Here is a 19,844-nt window from a genome sequence, read left to right as displayed (position 1 = left end):
AGGAAAAAAGAAAGAGATGAAGAGGGCATATGTGAAGAAATAATGGCTGAAATTTCTGAAATTTTCCAATTTTGGTGAAAGGCCCTAATATAGAGTCCAGAAGCTCAGAAAACCCCAAGTAGGATATTACAAAGAAAATCATAGGCAAACTACTGAAAAGCAAAATTAAATGGAGTAATCTTAAAAGCAGCATGAGAAAAATGACACAGTACAAACAGGGAAACCGCATTTTAAATTACCATGACTTTGCATTAGAAACAATGGAGGAGGTTTGAAGATAGTGAAACAGTAACACATGGAAAGGAAAAAAGCAAAAGCAAAACCAAACCTCTCAACCCAGAATTTTATACCCAGCCAAAGTCTCCTTAAGGAATGAAGGTGATGATTTCAAATTGAACAAAACAAAAGCTAGGAATTCATTACGAGTGGATCCTCAAAACAAGGAATGCTAAAGGAGGTTTCCGGATAAAGGAATTTGATACTAGGAAGTCTTCGCTGTTTATGGCAGAACAAAGAACACTAGAAATGGCAAATAGCTGATTAAATATAGAAGGCTATTATTTTTCTTCATTTAAAAGCTGCATAGGAATATTCAAAGCAAAAACCATGGCATTGTCTTGTGGGATTTATAACATATGGTAGATATGAAACAGATGTCAACTATAGCATAAGAACAGGGTGCAGGAGACCTCTATGAGATTGCAAGGTTTCTACATTTTATGTGAAGTGGCATAATATTAAGTATACAAAGACTGTGAAAAGGTAAGAATGCAGTGTAATCGCATAGAAACCACCAAAGAAGTGCTGCAAAGAGACATAGCAAACAGATGCCACACATAGAAACTGGTGGCTGCTTAAGGATATTGTACAGGGACTGCGTTTAGAAAAGTCTGAGTTCTCACCTTCATCATTAGGCGTGCTCTCAGGGCATCCTCCTTCATGGAGAGGGCCCAGCACCAGTTCCCCGAAATGTTGTGGCCTCCTGGGGAAGAGTCAGTCTACAATCTCAGGGATGCCCCAGGGATGGCAGGAGTATGACTCTCTGGTGAATCAAAACATGCCAGACTGTAGTTTGTCAGTCTTTGAGCAACTTTCTTAGGGGAATGCCTTCTGGAAAAGACCAAAGAAAATGGCTTGAATGGTCAAACATTTAAATCTGTTTTATAAACATTGTCGGTGACCCTTTCTTCATGTTGTATGTCGCCTCCAAGTGTCATGATAAATCTGGTTGATTTGCTGCTCTGTTCATCTTACAAATGAAAGTGGTGCAAGGAGGGCCTCACAAGAGGCATTAGAGACCTTCGCATATGTGGCCTGCCCTGAGCCTCTTCTGGGAATGGCACTTGCAGCGTTTGTGTTCTCTGCTGTGCTCTGTGCCCCTGGGGATTACGCTTCTGCAACTGCTGGACAGGCTGCTGGGGTACAAATGGTACCTCAGGGGATGGTACGAATCTCCCTGGCACCTCACAGCCCTCCCGCCTGGGGAACATTTGCCTGCAGACATTTTCTTACGATCTATTACATATGGTTTTGTGAAAGAACTGAGCAAGAAGAATTTTCCATGAATAATTCATGTGTAATTGTTTTCAAAATTTAAAGTTTTTTTTTTTTTTTTTTTTCAAAGCAAGCAACCAATTGGAGGCCGACCGCTGCTGTGGGTGCTTCTGCGGGGGCCACAGCTTTCTACCTGAACACCACTGCCATTCTGTGCTGGGACAGGCTCCGCTGCAGAGCTGGGCCGGAGAGTATGTGCAGATGGCGCAGAACCATCACCATTCCCAGTCACGTGCTTCCTGCCCAAGTCCACAGCCAGGCCCTAGGGAGAGCCTGGGACTCCTGTGCTGCCACCCACCATGGTTCCCCTGGGCAGCACTGTAACACCTGCATCCCTTCCCTTTTCTCTCAGCTTCTAGCCCTGCACCAGCCACATCGTGGCCTGATTACTGTCAACCTCCACATGCAGCAAGCCAAGGCCAGGCCTGACTGATGGGACCAGCGAAGACATAGCATGCCACTTTCATAATCAGACTGTTTGTTATTTACATAGACAGCGAAAGGGAGAATGAGCCACAAGGGTCAGCTCCCTGGTCCTCTTCCCGAATACCAAAAAGGATGACACCGAAACAAAAGAAACTGATGACTGCGCCACAAGGTGTGGTGTGCCCTGTTGCCGAAAGCTGCGTCCAGACTGCAGCCAAGAGGTTTCCCTTCCGCAGCTGTAGTGTGAGGGGCGGGGGCAGAAAGCACCTCACCCTATCAAAACCTGGAGGCCAGAGAAACTGTCTCCTGACAGCCACCCTGGGGAGATAGGGAGGCAAGTAGGAGGTGGGCTCAGGGCAGCTCCTTAGAGGCCTCCTGTCCTTTCAGGCTCCACCAAGGCTAAGACTGGCCTTTGCCTGTGTGGCCTCTTTGGATACATGGAGGACAGCAGGTCTCCCTGGCGGAGCTGTGCCCCTCTCCCACTGAGCCATTCCCTGTCCATTTTCATCTCCCCTGTTCTTTGTCCAGGCTCCTGTGACCTTATTCCTACAGTAGATCTCATCACAGTGGTTGATAAGAAGAACTGTGTTTGAGGCTGGGCACAGTGGCTCATGCCTGTAATCCCAGCACTTTGGGAGGCCAAGGCGGGCAGATCACCTGAGGTCAGGCGTTTGAGACCAGCCTGGCCAACATGGTGAAACCCTGTCTCCACTAAAAATACAAAAATTAGCCAGAGGCATGGTGGCACACACCTGTAATCCCAGCTACTCAGGAGGCTGAGGCAGGAGAATCACTTGAACCTGGGAGGCAGAGGTTGCAGTGAGCCTAGGTAGCACCATGCACTCCAGCCTGGGTGACAGAGCGAGACTGTCAAAAAAAAAAAAAAAAGAAGAGGAAGAAGAGGAGGAGGAGGAAGACAAAGAAGAAAAAAGAAGAAAAGAACTGGATGCGAACCCCAGGTCTACTGCTTCCTACTCATGTGTCTGAGAAAAGTGACCCAAACTTCCCAAGGCTCCGTTTCCACAGCATTACAATGAGGTTAGAAAGAGTGCCTTTCTCAAGGCTTCTGCTGAGGATTAAATGAGATGCACATGGAGCCTGTAAAGAGCCCCACGCAGTGCCTGGCACACATGGGGACCAAGTGGTCCTGTGCCATGACTGTGATGAGGGTGACCCTACAGCACTGCCTTTCCTGGTCCTTCTGTTCCCTCCCCAGCCACCTCTTCCACTGAATGCAGCAAGCGCCTCTACCCTGCACCACCACCTGGAACTTACTCTGGCTTCTGGTGGCATCAAGATCACCTGACATTTGTTGACTTTGCTGACAATCACCTGTGCATTCCTCATCCCGCCAACACACTTTCTTCACAAGCCATCGGCAAACCCAGTTCTCCTAGAAAGCCTTCCATCCCCTGTTCTGGGTGGGGTTGGTCATCCTGGATGTCTTTGGCCCCTTGGCCCATAGATGCATTTAGAACTGTGATTGTTCTTTTCTGGAGGAAAACCCATGTTTTCTCACTGGGGCTGTGAATACTCTGAGATCAGCAGAGGTGGTGCCTTTGGTCTGCCTCTGTCCCCCCAGCATTCCTTTTCTGGGTGGCTCACATCCACGCAGGTGGCTGTGTCTGGGTTGTTGGCCAAAGGGCATCATCTTTTCTGTCATACTTAGGGAGACATCATGGAGACAATTCCACTTCAGTATTTGCAGGGCAAGGAAGAGTGTTTTTTCAGGTGTTCCCTCTGCCCCCAACATACCCAAAATTGAAACAGTAGGCCATGCGTTTTGGAGGGAAGGAATCCAGAATAACTTTCAGCAAGTGGACTAGCGTATGGAGAAGAAAAAAGAGCATTCTTGGATGCTCCCCACATTAAAAAACACAGTAGCCCTGTAATCCCAGCACTTTGGGAGGCCAAGGCGGGTGGATCACGAGGTCAAGAGATCGAGACCATCCTGGTCAACATGGTGAAACCCTGTCTCTACTAAAAATACAAAAAATTAGCTGGGCATGGTGGCGCGTGTCTGTAATCCCAGCTACTCAGGAGGCTGAGGCAGGAGAATTGCCTGAACCCAGGAGGCGGAGGTTACGGTGAGCCGAGATCATGCCATTGCACTTCAGCCTGGGTAACAAGAGCGAAACTCCGTCTCAAAAAAAAAACAAAACACAGTAGCTTTCCATGTCAACTGGGACCATAATGAAACTCGATTGAAGACTTCAGTTTTCCTTCCTTCAACTTCCTTGCTTGCTTTCTTTCCTTTTCTTTTTCTTTCTTTTTTTTTTTTTGAGACAGAATCTCACTCTGTCTCCAGGCTGGAGTGCAGTGGTACAATCTTGGCTTCCCGCAACCTCTGCCTCCCAGGTTCAAGCGATTCTTCCACCTTAGCCTCCCGAGTAGCTGGGACTACAGACGCATGCCATGATGCCCAGCTAATTTCTGTATTTTTAGTAGAGATGGGGTTTCACCATGTTGGCCTGGGTGGTCTCGATCTCTTGACCTTGTGATCTGCCCATCATTTTCTTGAATGTATGTGAACATAAACCTAATGTATGAGACTCTAAAGCATGGCAGCGACAAGTGTGGCTTTGGGTATCTTGGATGGCACAGCTTGGAAAAGTCTGCCGTGGCACCTGTGGGCCTGAGCACCATGCTGACTGTGCCACTTGTCCCTTTGTTCTCTCACACAACAAACACAAGCCTTGGGCAAGGCCCAGGGACACAGAAGACTTAGGCCCCACCCTCTGGCAGCCTGTGGGTGGGGGCAGACAAGTAACAATCATGGGCCCTGCTGTGAGCGAGCGCAGGAGCAGCAGGAGCGCAGGAGCAGGAGGCGCTCAGTGAGGAGTGGCACGCGGGACCACCTAACGCCTCTCCACCCTCCCCTCTCTCACTCGTCAGGTACTGGAAGACACTGGGATGCCCATGGATGATCATCAGTACGCCCTGCTGGCCACTAAAATAGGCTTTGAGAAGGAAGGGATGAGCTATCTTGATTTTGCGGCAGGATTTGAAGGTAGCTAATGGCCAAGTGCTCACCCCATGGGATGCGTCCTGGGTGGCACTGCAAGTTTCCGGTAGCAGTGCCACCGGGCCACTCGGGTTGAAGTAGCCTAAGCTGAGATGTTGAAACAAGGTGTCTTCCGGGGCTGCAAACAAACGTTTTTGTTTAATTATATCTAAGCATGTTCAGAATTGTGAGTGCAGAACTTTGCCTGAAAGAGTCTTCTACAAACTCAGGGCGCAAATTTGTTCAGAAAGTTTGTGCTCCAAAGCCTGTTTCTTCAATCATACCTCATGGCCCTTAAGATTTTCCCCTAATGTAGTTGCTGGTTATCTGTAGTTAACAATACCACGCACAGGCAAGACAGATATTATTCCTCCCTGTGGACAGAGAAGGACACAGAGATTCAGAAAGGCCACCCAGCCATGCCCCAAGCCCCTGCCCCCTCCACCAGGTGTTAGGAAACCCATCTTTGTGCTGTGTGCTGGGGCCTCCTCTCCACTCAGTAGTGGTGCTTTCTCACAAGCTAAAGACATTTAGGTGGACAACCAAGCCCTGTAGAGAAGCTGCAGGAATCACACAGATATCTCAATGGAATACTTTTCTCCTTTGCTGCAAATCCCCTGCGGGCTGGCCGGGCAGACTGCAGCAGCCCAGAGCATCTTCCGTTCTCCCGGCCTTGGGTCTGGAGGTGACTGACTGAGGTGGTGAGTTTCCGAGAGACTCAGGCTGGATCCTTGCCAAGGTCCCCCTAGCCTTGCCAGACTGTCATTTGCCACCCTTAAACAGCGAGGTCCCACACCCCTGGAAAAAAAGGCATCACAAGAAGCCAGAGCATTTTAGAATTTCAGCATTGTCCCTGGGTATGTGTTTTGACATCTTTAAAGGAAAATAAGAAGAAGGAACTTACCTATATTTTAGGGAGTACATCCCACATGCCAGGTGCGTTCATTTTTCAGGTGGGAAATTGGGTCCCAGGACGTGTAGGTCACTTACCTGAGGTTCCAGTGCTGGCAAAGCCGTTACAGCCGGAACTGGACTTAGTATCCATGACCTGCTCCCGGCTTCCTGGCTGCCCAGCCATGTTCTCCCCTCACTTCTTGCTCCTCCTCTTTCTGCCTGTCTCCTCCCTGTCCCTCTAAGCTGCTTTCTCACACGTGAAGATTCTAGCAAGGTGGGGAGCAAGGCCCTCTGTGGCCCCTGCTAGGAGTCAGGAGGATGTGGCAGAGGGGCCAGGCAGTGGGGTGGGGTGTTATCTGCCAGGCAGGAAGGAACCGGAGGGAGGCCACGTGCAGCCTCTGCTGTGAGGTGGGTGAGGCAGAAGCCAGGCTCAAGAGGGGCAGAGGATGCCCATGAGCTCAGGGCGCCTGTCCCCCATCTATCTGCCCACCACACTGTGGAGAGGGCGTAGGTGCAACAGGTGCAGAGAACCATGTCAGGAACCAAGTTCCTGGTGTGTAGCCTGGCACTGATACGAGGGCACACTCAGATGACCCCAGCCTAATGGAAATGGAGTAGATATGGAGGTTTTTTTTTTTTTTTTTTTTTTGAGATGGAGTGTTACTCTGTTGCCAGGCTGGAGTGCAGTGGTGCAATCTTGGCTCACTGCAACCTCCGCCTCCTGGGTTCAAGCAATTCTCCTGCCTCAGCCTCCCGAGTATCTGGGACTACAGGCGCATGCCAGCACACCCAGCTAATTTTTGTATTTTTAGTAGAGACGGGGTTTTACCATATTGGTCAGGATGGTCGTGATCTCTTGACCTCATGATCTGCCCACCTTGGCCTCCCAAAGTGCTGGGATTCCAGGCGTGAGCCACCGTGCCCGGCACCCGACGTGGAGTTTTTAAGGAAAGGTTACACTTTCTTCCTTAATTTTAGGGGAGGGAGAGGGCACAGGCAGTAGGGAACCAGCTGTGTTCTGGTATCAGATGGCCTGGATTCAACTGTGCTCTCCATGGGCTCCACCTCCCAGGAGAGCCAGCGGCCCCCAAGCCTTACCGCCCCACAGTTGTCTTGTGTGTAAACCAACACGAGGACCTTCTCCCGAGCATTGCTGGAAGGACCAAGAAACAGATGAAGGCCTCAGCATGTTACTTAACAAATGCATGGTCAAGAAATAGCCACTGAACTAATGAATATTGAATGAATTATATATTCTTGTCTTCAGGACATGATTCCAGGAAACCAAAAAAAGAGGCAGGAATTCTCATTCTCCTCCTCTAGGAGTTGGGAGATGAACACGAGACACAGGACCAGTAAGTCCTGGGACTTGGTTCCAGATGTGGTTCTCTGCACCTGTTGCACCTGCGCCCTCCCCACGGTGTGGTGGGCAGATGGGTGGGGGACAGGGCGCCCCAAGCTTGTGGGCATCCTCTGTCCCTCTTGAGCCTGGTTTCTGCCTCACCCACCTCACAGCAGAGGCTGCACGTGGCCTCCCTCCGGTTCCTTCCTGCCTGGCAGATAACACCCCCACCCCACCGCCTGGCCCCTTGCCAGGGTGCCAAGTGCAGTCTGTGAGGGTAAAAGGAGGCCCTGTAGTCTGGAGCACAGTCCCTCCTGGAAGAGGAAGAAAGTGTCTGAGTAATTGAAGGAAAAGAAACTAGATAGTAAGAAAGTCAGTGCTGTGTGCAGCTCACAGGAGGGCACTGTATGGGGTTTTAACAGGGTTTGGGACAGGCAGAGATAAAGTGTTAATGTAGAAACAAAGCCGGCAGGCACTTATGGAAACCCTGATCTATGTAATTATTATAGATCCTCCAATGAGAGGGCCAGAAGCCACTCCGCCGCTGCAGCCTCCAACTCCTTCAAAAAGTTACGTGAACAACCACTTTATCACTGCAGAAGAATGCCTGAAGCTTTTCCCCAGGAGGCTGAAGGAGTCATTCCGGGTAAACTATGACTGTCTGCCGCTTGGCCTCTCTAGGCCTCCCCCGCTCCCAACCACGCAGCCCAAGTGGGTGTGAGTCCTGATGCAGCTCATGTCCTGATCAGCCCAAGGGACACAGAGCATTTCCCTCCACAGACCCAGCATTGGTCAGAGACAGGTGTGTGGGGAGGATGGGGGGTTCCTCTCTCCCTGAGGGCCTCCCTGTGAATGCTTTGCTGGCAGAAGGGTAAGGAAACCCTTTTCACAAGGGGCAGAGGTTGGTGGGGAAGCAGCATGACAATCCATGGTACAGTGACTTTGGAATCCGTTCATGCATTCCCTCATTCATTCACTCACCAAACAAGTGTTATACACTTACTATGTGGTAGAATCTGTGCTACATGCTGGGGATGAAAGCGACCAGTCCCACCCCAGGGAGCTCAGTCTAATCCCAGACACAGATGGTACACAGACAAGCCATATCCATGGTAATTGGCCATTGTTGAAGGAACTGGAGCAACATATGAGGCACAGGGAAAAGATCCCTTTAAGGAGAACTTCCTGGAGGAGGCGGCCCCTGCGCTGAATCGTACAGCCTAAGCATGGACTGGCCAGAAAAGGAGGGAGTAAGCCGGAGACGAAGCAGCCTGAACCAGGCCGGGACAGACAAGGGATGGGCTCTAGGGAAAAGCATGTGGCTTGCCACGGCGAAGGCGTGCTTGGCACTGCAAATTGTAACATACAAAACAGAAGTAGACAGCTGCCTTTCAAACATAGAGGCTGGTACAGGATGATCTGAGCTCTTTTTGTGATGAGAAGTAAAAGAGGGTAAATAAAGTTAGGGACATCAATTCAATAAGCCGAACCTCCAGAGACAGGGCCAAGGAGACCAAGGAGTTAGACTGCGTCCTCACTCCGGGGGGTGGGGAGAACACATCCAGAGGCAGAATGGAGATGGGTGAAGTCCAGAAGGGAGGGGACAGGCGAGAGACTGGGTATCAGAGTAGCTTTGGGGGCTGTGGGGGGGCAGCACCCCATTTCCTGTGCTCTGAAGCATCTTCCCTGGACTGATCACCCCTGGAGATTCATTTTGGTCACCAGGCTCCCATGTCAACATCCGTGCATTTATGTTGGCAGCCCAGCTCAGACTTTCCAGCAGGGCTCAGGCTTTGAACATTCAGTCCAGTTTTCAGAGTGTGCATCCTAATTTTTGGTTTGAAAAAATATGATCACATACATAGAGAAGGGTAGGTCCTAATGATCAAATCCAGGCTAATGGCTGGCCAAGAGGAGCACTCTGGGGACAACTGGCCTGTGAGCTCCAGCGTGGAGGAGGCAGGTATCGTTTAGGTGAGAAGTGCCTGATCCTCCAAAGGAAAGCCCGGCTGGGTGGGAGACAGCGGCCACTGCAGAGAGAGAGGGCAGAAGGGAGGCAGAGGCTCCAGGAGCAGTTGCCCCTCTATGCTGGTTGGCAGTGCCCATATGGACATCCCAGCTGCAGAGGCCTGGCAGCTGCCTCGCCACTTTGCCCATTGCAACACAGGCCCCTCCCTGTCCCCTCTCTCAGATTCTCTCCTCTCTCCCTCGCACACTCCTCGCCTCTCCCAGTGGGGACTGTGCAGAGCAGAGGCCATGGAGCTAACAGTAGCACCTGGGAGCCATCATGAGGTTCCTGCAGGACTCCAGCTGCCTTGGGTGGGGGCTGAGGCAGTGAGCCTCGGAGAAGGGATCTAGTTCTAGCCCAATCTGAAGGGACAGCCAGAGGGATGTGTAGGCAGACTGGGTGTGGGGTATGAGAGGAAGTAAGGGCTCAGAGCAGCTCCCAGGTTTGTGTCTGAGCAACTGGAAGGAATGAGTTCTACATACTGAGATGGGAAGACTTGGGAGGAGCAAGGTGGGGACAGGGATTGGAGGTCAGGAGTTTGATTGGGGCCATGTTCACTTTGACATCCCAGAGAAAATGCCCCCAAACCACTGGAGATGTGAGGCTGTGGGTGTGAGGACTTGGGGCTGGCAGTGTACAGGGAATCGTCAAGGAACAGATGGGCCTGCACCCCCAGAGGCCCTCTCGGGCAGAGTTAGACATCAGCCTCCCTGTTGTCTCCCAGAGGCAGGGGCGGCATCTTTTCAATTAATTTCCACAGTATTTAGCATAGTGTTTGCACATATTAGGTGCTGAATCATTTTTGGTGAATGCATACATGAGTGAATACAGACAGAGCTTTCCACAACATCCCCACACACTTTCATGAGACACTTGGGTCGTAGCAGGTTTTGCCTGATATCCTAGGTAACCTCTGTGGGAGGAGCCTGTAACAGGTGCTGATGGAGCGAGGTGGGTTGGGGCCACATCAGCAACTTTTCAGCCCTGAGATGCAGGAAGCAGGTGTATGTGGGAAACAGGCATTGGCCCGGGCAGTTCTTGCATTTGCTGTATGATCTTAGGCAATTGCAACAAACAGCATTTTACAGTGCCAAGAAAGCCAGGCTCATTCTAAGCACTTTGCATCACTAGCAAATTCACTCCTCACAAACAACCCAAGGAAGCAGGGTGTTGGAAACAGATGCTCGGTGCTGCAAAGAAAAATTATCACTGAGACAAAAGATCTTTCAGCAACGCAATTTTTACTTCCTGGACTGCAGGAAGGGTACCCTCACTAGCCAAGAGAGTACAGTGAACAAAGAAAAACAGACAAATTTATTTCTTACACATTTGGGGCGTCCTTACTGCTGTGTCTGATTTTCACTGGCTGGAGCCAGACCTCACAATCTAACCTAAAACCTGATGGCTAATAACTTAAAACTTTTCTAAACAGGTAAAAGCAATGGAGAGCTGGGACATGCCTGTGAGCATGTCCAGCACAGATATCTTGGTTAAAGTACAAAGACATGGCTGAGGGCGGTGGCTCATGCCTGTAAGCCCAGCACTTTGGGAGGCCGAGGTGGGTGGATTGTGAGGTCAAGAGATCGAGACCATCCTGACCAACATAGTGAAACCCCATCTCTACTAAAAAATACAAAAAATTAGCTGAGTCTGGTGGCATGCACCTGTAGTCCCAGCTACTCGGGAGGCTGAGGCAGGAGAATTGCTTGAAGCCAGGAGGCAGAGGTTGCAGTGAGCCGAGATCATGCCACTGCACTCCAGCCTGGTGCCTGGCAAAAGAGTAAGACTCTGTCTCAAAAAAAAAAAAAAAAAAAAGGTACAAGGACATAGAGTGTACTATGTGCCTGTGAGCATGAAATGTCCAACAGCTACACAGGGTGGGGCTTAACAAAGTTATTAGCACACTTACTCTTTAACAAGAAAGGAAATTTTAAAAAAGACCTTTTCTGCTTCCCACACAAGAACTGTCATAGCCCCATTTTACAGATGAGAAAACAGAAGCACCACAAGGTTAACTGTCTCACCCATGGTCGCATTGCTTGTAAGTGGCAGAGCTAGGATTTGCAACTAAGCCACCTGCCTCCAGAGTACACGCTCTGTCACACAGCAGGGTCTCTAGTCACAGGTTCCCTGGGAACCCTGAGCCTCTGTTTCCTCATCTGCAAAATAGGAATCCCTGTGCCCTCCAAGCACCGCAATGGGCTGAGCAGAAGTCCTTCAGATATGGCAGGCTTGTGGCTCCTAGACACAACTGATCTCTATCACAGTCATTGAAATGGAGGCCTGGGCTTTGGGTGGCTCCCTGGTGTGAGATTCAGTGCAGTATTTGTTTGCCTGTAGACAGAAGTGGCCAAACATTATGAAAGTGGCATAAAAAATTGTGAGCAGGATGTCCATATGCGCCAGAAACTGCCAGCACTTTGTCCTTCCCTTCCTTCCTGTACTAGAAGTATAAGCTCCACAAATGGAGAGTGTGGAAGGGAAAGAAAAGCAGTGTTTGTTCCTTTCCCTGAACTCTTTGCATTCAAAGAGGATTGTTGATATCTTCTGGGTAGCTGGAGAGCTTTGTAATTTCTTGGGAAAAGCAAAGCATGGTGAGGACATTCCTGGAAGAGCTGAGTCTCTCAAAGCAATAGTCGGGGCCCAGCGAAGCTTCCCCTCCTTGCGTGGAGATGAGGCTGTACACCTGGGGGTGTGCATGTGTTGCCATCCAGGGCTTACAGGGAAGTGCTTTGACATGTGGGTGTTTTGTTTTTAGGATCCCTACTCTGCCTTCTTTAAAATCGACACTGACAGGGATGGCATCATCAACATGCATGACCTTCACAGATTGCTTCTGCACCTGCTGCTCAATCTCAAAGACCAAGAGTTTGAGCGCTTTCTCGGCTTCCTTGGCTTGAGACTTAGTGTCACTTTAAATTTTCGGGAATTTCGAAATCTGTGTGAGAAGAGACCATTGAGAACAGACGAAGCCCCTCAAAGACTCATTAGGTAAGAAGGCAGCGCGGTTCAGTGTCTTTTCTATCTGCCGGCCGGTGCCGCCGTGAAGTCCAGCGTTTCCATCGCATCCGCAAAGGGATACAAAGAATGGAGCGATTGTGTTTTTCTTTTTCTTGATTCCAAAAAAGTCATACAAGAAATATGCATTCAGTGTAGAACAATCAGAAAATACAGCCCTGGTCTTACCACCTGTGGTATTTTGCTGGGTATTTCAGTCTTTTGGCATATGCATATACTTACATATATATTCATATGTATATGAAAAATATATATACACATACATACATACACTTATTTTTCTATGTATTAACCTGAGGTCAAAAATATATGCTTTTTGCTCAGCCTTTTAAAATTTAAGCTTGGGAGACCTATGAGCACAGCCTGTCCTCTGTCCAAGGCTGGGCCCTTCCTCTGCAGGGCAGGCAGAGGGCTGTGCACAAACTCAGTGCAGATAAATCTTTGTCAAGTGAACACAGTAACCTTCTTCAGGAACTGATGTCTCCTATCTCCTCCTCACCTCCAGATGTTAATCTAGGTGAAGGGTATGAATTTGGGGAACGCAGACCATCTTGTGGTAATTGACAGGCACTGAGAAGTTATCTGTGCCAACTGCCTCAGGAGATGCAAGAAGCTCCTCCAGCCGCTCCCCAAGCAGTGCTTCCCCCCAGACCTCTCCCCAGCCCACATGGCCTTTCCCAGCCAGGGCAATCTCAGTGTCCAGCTGAGCTCCAACTCAGTGCTGCCTCCTTGGCCTTCTCCCAGGGAGAATGTACGCTCCTTGAAGACACAGTGGGGCTACTATCCAACCCCATTCAACAGTGGCACCAGGGGATGGCCCGTCCCCATCACTCCCTGCTGAGATCTGCTGAGAGCCAGCACACATGAGTGAGGTAGCTAGTCAGCTTCTCCTTGATCAATTATTGTCACATGAGTAATTCCAAAGTGCTGTGTGCTATGCTAGTACCAAGGTGTGTCTTCTGACGTGATGATACAGCATCATAGTGACACTCACTGTGCTGTTTTGCCCTTGAGGCACTCAAGGCCCCCAGGGGTTCCAGACAGGTATCGCTGCTACCTAGGCAAGGGCAGCTCCCTGAAAGTGGAGCCTCTGGAAGCCAAGGCCACTGGGCCAGACTGTTGTGACACTTGGCTAGACTGCAGAAGGCCTTCTGATCTTGTATGCTAATTTCTCCCCCAAATTCATAGGTTTTATTTTGCCTACACTAAAAAAATAAAAAATAAGAAAGAAAGAAAATGATGATAGTCTCTTCCTAAGCAAGATGATTATCTAACACGTTAAGTTGGACACCTGCTTCCAACGGTTCAGGTTCTCAGGAGCTTTATTATGAGACTTGATTGCCTAACATAAAAACAAACAAACAAAATCCTTCCCCAGAAAGTTCTCTGGAGAAAGTTCATTTTCCATTCTCTGCAGAATGAACATGGAAAATTTAAACCACACAGTGCAGTTTTCCGTTCAGATGACTCACCTTATTAATTATATTTATACACTCATTCATCAGAGATTTTCTGAGGATCTACTACGTGCTAGACATTGTCCCAGGACTAGATAGTACAATAGTGAATAAGACCCAGATGCTCCTTTTGAAGGGCTCAGGGTCAAATACAAGACAGGTACAAAAATAAAGAGCTACTTAGAAATAGAAGATGACCGAAGTGCCACAGGAACAGAGGGAGGCACCCGTGAGTTGCTCCGGAAAAGTAGGGACATTTGAGCTGGATTTTGAAGTTTGAGTAAGAGGTTGCCAGATGCAGGCTGGAGGAAAGGTCATTCCAGACCAGGGAAGGGCATTTGCAAAATCACAGAGGCAGCTGGGCGTGGTGGTTCATACCTGTAATTCCAGCACTTTGGGAAACTGAGGTAGATTACAAGGTCAGGAGTTTGAGACCATCCTGGCCAACATGTTGAAACCCATCTCTACTAAAAATTCAAAAAGTAGCTGGGCGTGATGGCATGTGCCTGTGGTTCCAGCAATTTGGGAGGTTGAGGCAGGAGAATCGCTTGAATGTGGGACATGGAGTTTGCAGTGAGCCAAGATCATGCCGCTGTACTCCAGCCTGGCAAAGAGTGACACTCTGTCTAAAAAAAAAAAAAAAAAAAAAAAAATCACAGAGGCAGCAGGAGTGTTGAGCACATTGGGGAAATGGGGAGAGGATGCATGTGTGGGAGCAGCCTGCACAGTAGGCCTGGTGGAGGAGGAGGCCAAGAGGGCAGGCGGGCAGGCTGTGAAGGGCATCATCTTCCATCGGTAGGCAAGGAAGGCTGTATGCTATGGGGTGAGGGAGTCACACTGTGCTTTAGAAAGATCCTTCAGTGCCCTGGAGTGGAGGGTGGACACAAAGGAGGACAAGCTGCAGCCCAGTGGGACCTGGCTTGGTCCCTAGAGTCTGGTGGAGAGACAGCTCTGAGACCCAAACCAAGACATTGCTTTAGAAAGCTAAGTCCACCCTGGCTAGGCCCTGTGCTATGTTTCCTGAAGACATGTCCTTTAATATCCCAGCAGCCCTGAAAGGAGGCATTCCTAGATGGCTTCACAGATGAAGCCCTAGGAGTGGGGGCTCAGAGAACAGTTAGTGACGTGGCTATAAGAACGCAGATAATGAGCAGTGGGGTAGGGATTTGAGCCCAGGGAGCCTGTTGGGAGGGGCCGCCTCCTATGCCTGGATAGCCTGCCCTGTTCCACCTCCACCACCAAGCAAACCTGGATACCGCCCCTTTCTGGAAGCCTTCCTGCTCTCTTGGTTGGAGCCCTCTGTTCTCTGGGCCTTCACTTTCTACCTGCATCAGAAAAACACAATACTTTTGAAAACATTGAAAGTTCATAACTTTGCTGAAAAGAGGACACTATCTTGTTTGCTTCCTAACTGCAAAATATTTGCATTTTAAGAAATATAAATACCAAGTAGAATGAATGATTGGTCTAATAACTTATTCTTATTCCTTTTTTTTTTTTTTTTTTTGAGACAGAGTCTCTCTCTGTCACCCAGGCTGGAGTGCAATGGCGCAATCTCAGCTCACTGCAACCTCTGCCTCCTGGGTTCAAGCGATTCTCCTGCCTCAGCCTGCTGAGTAGCTGGGATTACAGGTGCACACCACCATGCCAAGCTAATTTTTGTATTTTTAGTAGAGATGGGGTTTCACTATGTTGGTCAGGCTGGTCTTAAACTCCTGACCTCGTGATCTGCCCACCTCCCAACGTGCCTCCCAACGTACTAGGAATACAGGTGTGAGCCACCACGTCTGGTGACTTATTCCTTTTTGTTCCTACATCTTCGATTCCCTTCCAATCCTTGTTTAAAACACACTTGCCTTGACCATTTATTCACATGCATGGAGTACATTTTTGATGTGCAAACATCTTAAAAGATGAAAGAATAATCTCATTGTGTCCTTTTAGCAAAATTAGATAGTCCATCACCAAATGCTGCATCAGATTCTTCCTGTTGGATGACTAACTGAATGAAAATACCACATTTCCTTTTTTATACTTAGAAATGTATCATTCAGTCATCAAGCGCTTTGGCTGATACGATCAATGTTACCATCATTGTTGGAATCTAGAGTGCTGTTCTGTCTCCGCATTTCTCTCTGAGTCATCTCATAATTGTGAAATCTCTTCCTATCTCGAACTTTGTTTCCTTAGCTGTTTGGGCATAAAGAAGGAACTCTGAATTTCCAGCTGTTTTTGGTGAAATCTGACACAGCACTACAAGCATGGTATCACTGTCTTCTTTTATACGTTCCTGAGAAATTCTGTAGGGCTTTGGCCACTGCAGCAGGAATACTGAAGGCTGATGTCCCAGGGCTGGTTCATTTCAACGTGATCTCATCCTGCTAGGTGATTCTGTCATTTTTGTTTTGTTGTTGTCTCTCTCTTTCTTTTCTTAAAGCATAGTTGGCAACAACTGAAGAGTAATGATGAAATATTATTTAGGATAATATAGTATATTACTGAGGTTATAGTAAGATTAAAATCAACATCACTAAGACTGCATACTGTGTCAATGTGTCATAGATATATAAGAAGGTTTAATGGATCCAGATGATAATTGCAAAATAGAGTGAGTTTTTTTTTTTTTTTTTTTTTGAGACTGAGTTTCGCTCTTGTCACCCAGGCTGGAGTGCAAAGGCGCCATCTCGGCTCACTACAACCTCTGCCTCCCAGCTTCAAGTGATTCTCCTGCCTCAGCCTCTCAAGTAGCTGGAACTACAGGTGCATGCCACCACACCCAGCTAATTTTTTATATTTTTAGTATAGACAAGGTTTCACCACATTGGCCAGGCTGGTCTTGAACTCCTGACTTCAGGTGGTCCACCTGCCTTGGCCTCCCAAAGTGCTGGGATTACAGTTGTGAGCCACTGCACCTGGCCAGAATGATCTTTATTTTATGAAGAAAATAAGTAATTTATTTTGGAAGACATCTAAGAATAAAAGTCGTGAATACCAATCCTGATTTTGATATGGCACTGCTAGCCTCATAAAACAGAGAATATTCCTTTCTGTTCTGTTTTCTGGATTGTATAGAATTGTTATTCTTCTTAGATATTTGATTGAATTAACCAGTGAAATCATCAAGTCCTGGAATATCCTTTGTTGGAAGGTTTGTAACTATAAATCCAGTTAATTTAATAGTTACTGGATTATTCAGAGTTTCTATTTCATCTCGAGTGAGTTTTGGTAATTTACATCTTTCAAGATGTTGGTCATTAAAGTTGTCAAATTCATGGAATGAAAATGGTTCATAGTGTTCTTTTATTATTTTTTTTAAGTATCTGTGAAGTGTTTAGTGAGATTCCTAATTTCATTTATGATTTTCATAGTTGGTATCTTCTCTCCTTTCTTCTTTATCAGCCCAGCTAAGGCTTATCACATTCATAGATGTTTTAAAAGAACTAGCTTTTGTTTTATTGATTTTTCTCTATTTTTCTGTTTATAATTTCATTGATTTTGGGTCTTTATTATTTCCTTCTTTCTGCTTGTTTTAGATTTAGTTTCTCTTTTATACTTTCTTAAATTGGAAACTCAGTTTTTATTTGAGCCCTTTTTTCTCTAATATAAGCCATTAATGTAATGTGTTTCCCTGTAGGCACTGATTTAGCTACATTTCACAAATCTGAATATGTTGTAGTTTTTATTTTTATTCATTTCATTTCAAATTATTTTCTAATTTCCCTTAAGACTTCCTCTTGGATCCATGGATTATTTAGAAGTGTGTTGTTTAATTTCAAAATATTTGCATAGTGTTCAGGTTGGATGTGGTTTCTCACGCCTGTAATCCCAGCAGTTTCAGAGGCTGAGGTAGGCATATCACTTGAAATCAGGAGTTTGAGACCAGCCTGGCCAGCATGGCAAAACCCTGTCTCTCCTAAAAAAAAAAAAAAAAAAAAAAATTAGCTGGGCCTGGTGGCGGGTGCCTGTAATTCCAGCTACTGAGGAGGCTGAGGCAGGAAAATCGCTTGAGCCTGGGAGGTGGAGGTTGCAGTGAGCTGAGACCGTGCCATTGCACTCCACTCTGGGTGACAGAGTGAGACTCTGTCTCAAAAAAAAATTGCATAGTGTTTAAATCTTGTTCTGTTATTGATTCAAGTTTAATTTTGTTGTGGTCAGAGAACACATCTTCTGTGATACTCTTTTTAATTAGTTGAGGTTTGTTTTATGGTCCTGGATATGGTTTGTCTCGGTAAATATTCTGTGTATATTTGAAAAGAATGTGTATTCTGGTGCTGTTGGATGGAGTATTCTATAAATGTCAGATCAAGTTGGTTATTAGTGTTGTTCAGGTCTTCTATATTCTTGCTTATTTTCTGTCTCCTAATTCTATCAATTACTAAGAGAGGAGTGTTGAAGTCTCCAGCAATAGTTTTGGATTTGTCTATTTCTTTCCTAGTGCTATCAATTTATGCTTCATATATTTGAAACTATGAGGAAAAAACATTATGTATTATAATTTCCTAGGAATTTACCATTTCTATTGTTACTCCTCTCTTTCTGAAGTTCTGTTTCTCTCTCTATCATTCTTCCCCTGAAGAACTTCCTACAGGATGTCTTTTAGAGTGGGTCTGTTGGAGACAAAGTTCATTTTCTTTTATTTATAATACCTTTATTCTTTATTCTCAAAAGATATTTTTGCTGGATATACAGTTTGGGGTTGACAGTTCTTTTGTTCCAGCACTTTAAAAATGTTGTTCCATGGTCTTCTGGCCTCCATAGTCTGTGGCAAGAAGTATGCAATATTCAGTTTACTCGTATGTTATATGCATATACCGTTTTTCCAGGCTTCTTTCTTCCTTTCTTCCTTCCCTCCTTTCCTTCTTTCTTTCTCTTTCTCCTTCCTTCCCTCCCTCCCCTCCTCCCTCTTCCTTCCTTCCTTCCTTCCTTCCTTCTTTTTTGGAAACAAGGTCTCTCACTCTGTCACTCAGGCTGGAGAACAGCAGTGCGATCACAGCTCACTGCAACCTTGATCTCCCATGTCCAAGTGATCCACCTCAGCCTCCCAAGTAGCTGCAATCACAGGCAAGCACCATCATGCCTAAACTTTGTATTTTTTCTAGAGACAGGGTCTCACCATGTTGCCCATGCTGGTGTCGAACTTCTGAGTTCAAGCAGTCCTCCCTCCTCAACCTCCCAAAGTGCTTGGATTACAGGCTTGAGCCCTCGCACCAGACCATTCAGTCTACTTTCGAGATTTTTTTTTTAATCTTTTGTTTCTCAGATAATTGAGTATAATTTATTATTTGATTTGTTTGATCATTGGGTTTTTGTGTTTTTTGTTTGTTTGTTTTGTTTTTACTTATCCCTTTTTGGATTTACTGAGCTTCTGAATCTGTAAATTTATGTTTTACACCAAATTTATGGCATTTTCAAAATTCTTTTTCTGTAACCATCTTTTTCTTCTCCTTTTGGTACCTCAATGACATGAAGCTTAGACCTTTTGGTTTTGTATCACAGGCTTTGTATTGCGGGTTTTGTATCTCTGAGACTCACGTTATTTTATTTTCTCTTTTGTTCAGTTTGAGAGGTTTCTATTAGTGTGTTTTCAAGTTTGCTGACTTCTCTGTCATTCCATTCTGCCACTGAGCCAATCCAGTGAACGTCTTGTTTCGGTTATTGTATTTTAGTTATTTCCTTTTTCCTTCTTCTTTCTTTCAAGTATGTTTGCTCTTATTCCATGAATGTAACAGCTGCTTTACAATCTGACAATTTCAACATCTAGTTAATCTTGGGGTTGGTGTCTGTTGTCTTTTACCTTGAGCATTATTGAGATTTTTCTGTTTTTTTATATCACTTTGGACTGTATCCTAGATATTTTATGTGTTTGATTATGACACTCTGGCTCTGTTAAAATCCTCTGTAGTGTGTTGATGTTCTATCATGATTTTAGCAGGCAATCAGCCTAGTTAGTTTTAGACTGCAAGTCCTAACGTGCCTTCTGTGGTTTTAATATCAGTTTTGTTTTCAAAGTCATTGCAGGGCTCTTCAGGGAAGCCCATGCGTGCACCACCCAGAAGTCAGTCTTAACTACACAGTAATCATGTTCTCAAAGCTGGTGAGTTCCGCACCTGCACACATCAGAGGTGAACCTGGAACTTCCTG

The 19,844-nt window shown here is 46.7% G+C and overlaps 1 protein-coding gene across 1 annotated transcript in view; it reads left to right on the top strand.

Annotated features, from left to right (window-relative positions):
- The window catches only part of EFCAB6 (EF-hand calcium binding domain 6), a 264,360-nt gene that overhangs the window by 154,679 nt on the left and 89,837 nt on the right, over positions 1 to 19,844 (top strand). The window contains exons 16-18 of the mRNA XM_064368188.1: positions 4,876 to 4,990; positions 7,730 to 7,866; positions 11,987 to 12,219. Coding sequence (XP_064224258.1) covers positions 4,876 to 4,990; positions 7,730 to 7,866; positions 11,987 to 12,219 — 485 coding nt within the window. The remainder of the gene's footprint in view (positions 1 to 4,875; positions 4,991 to 7,729; positions 7,867 to 11,986; positions 12,220 to 19,844) is intronic.

Source organism: Aotus nancymaae, unplaced genomic scaffold (assembly GCF_030222135.1).
Source record: "Aotus nancymaae isolate 86718 unplaced genomic scaffold, 86718_ANA_hifiasm-v0.15.2.pri h1tg000076l, whole genome shotgun sequence".
Lineage (NCBI taxonomy): Eukaryota > Metazoa > Chordata > Mammalia > Primates > Aotidae > Aotus > Aotus nancymaae.
This window is presented reverse-complemented; position numbering and strand designations above follow the sequence as displayed.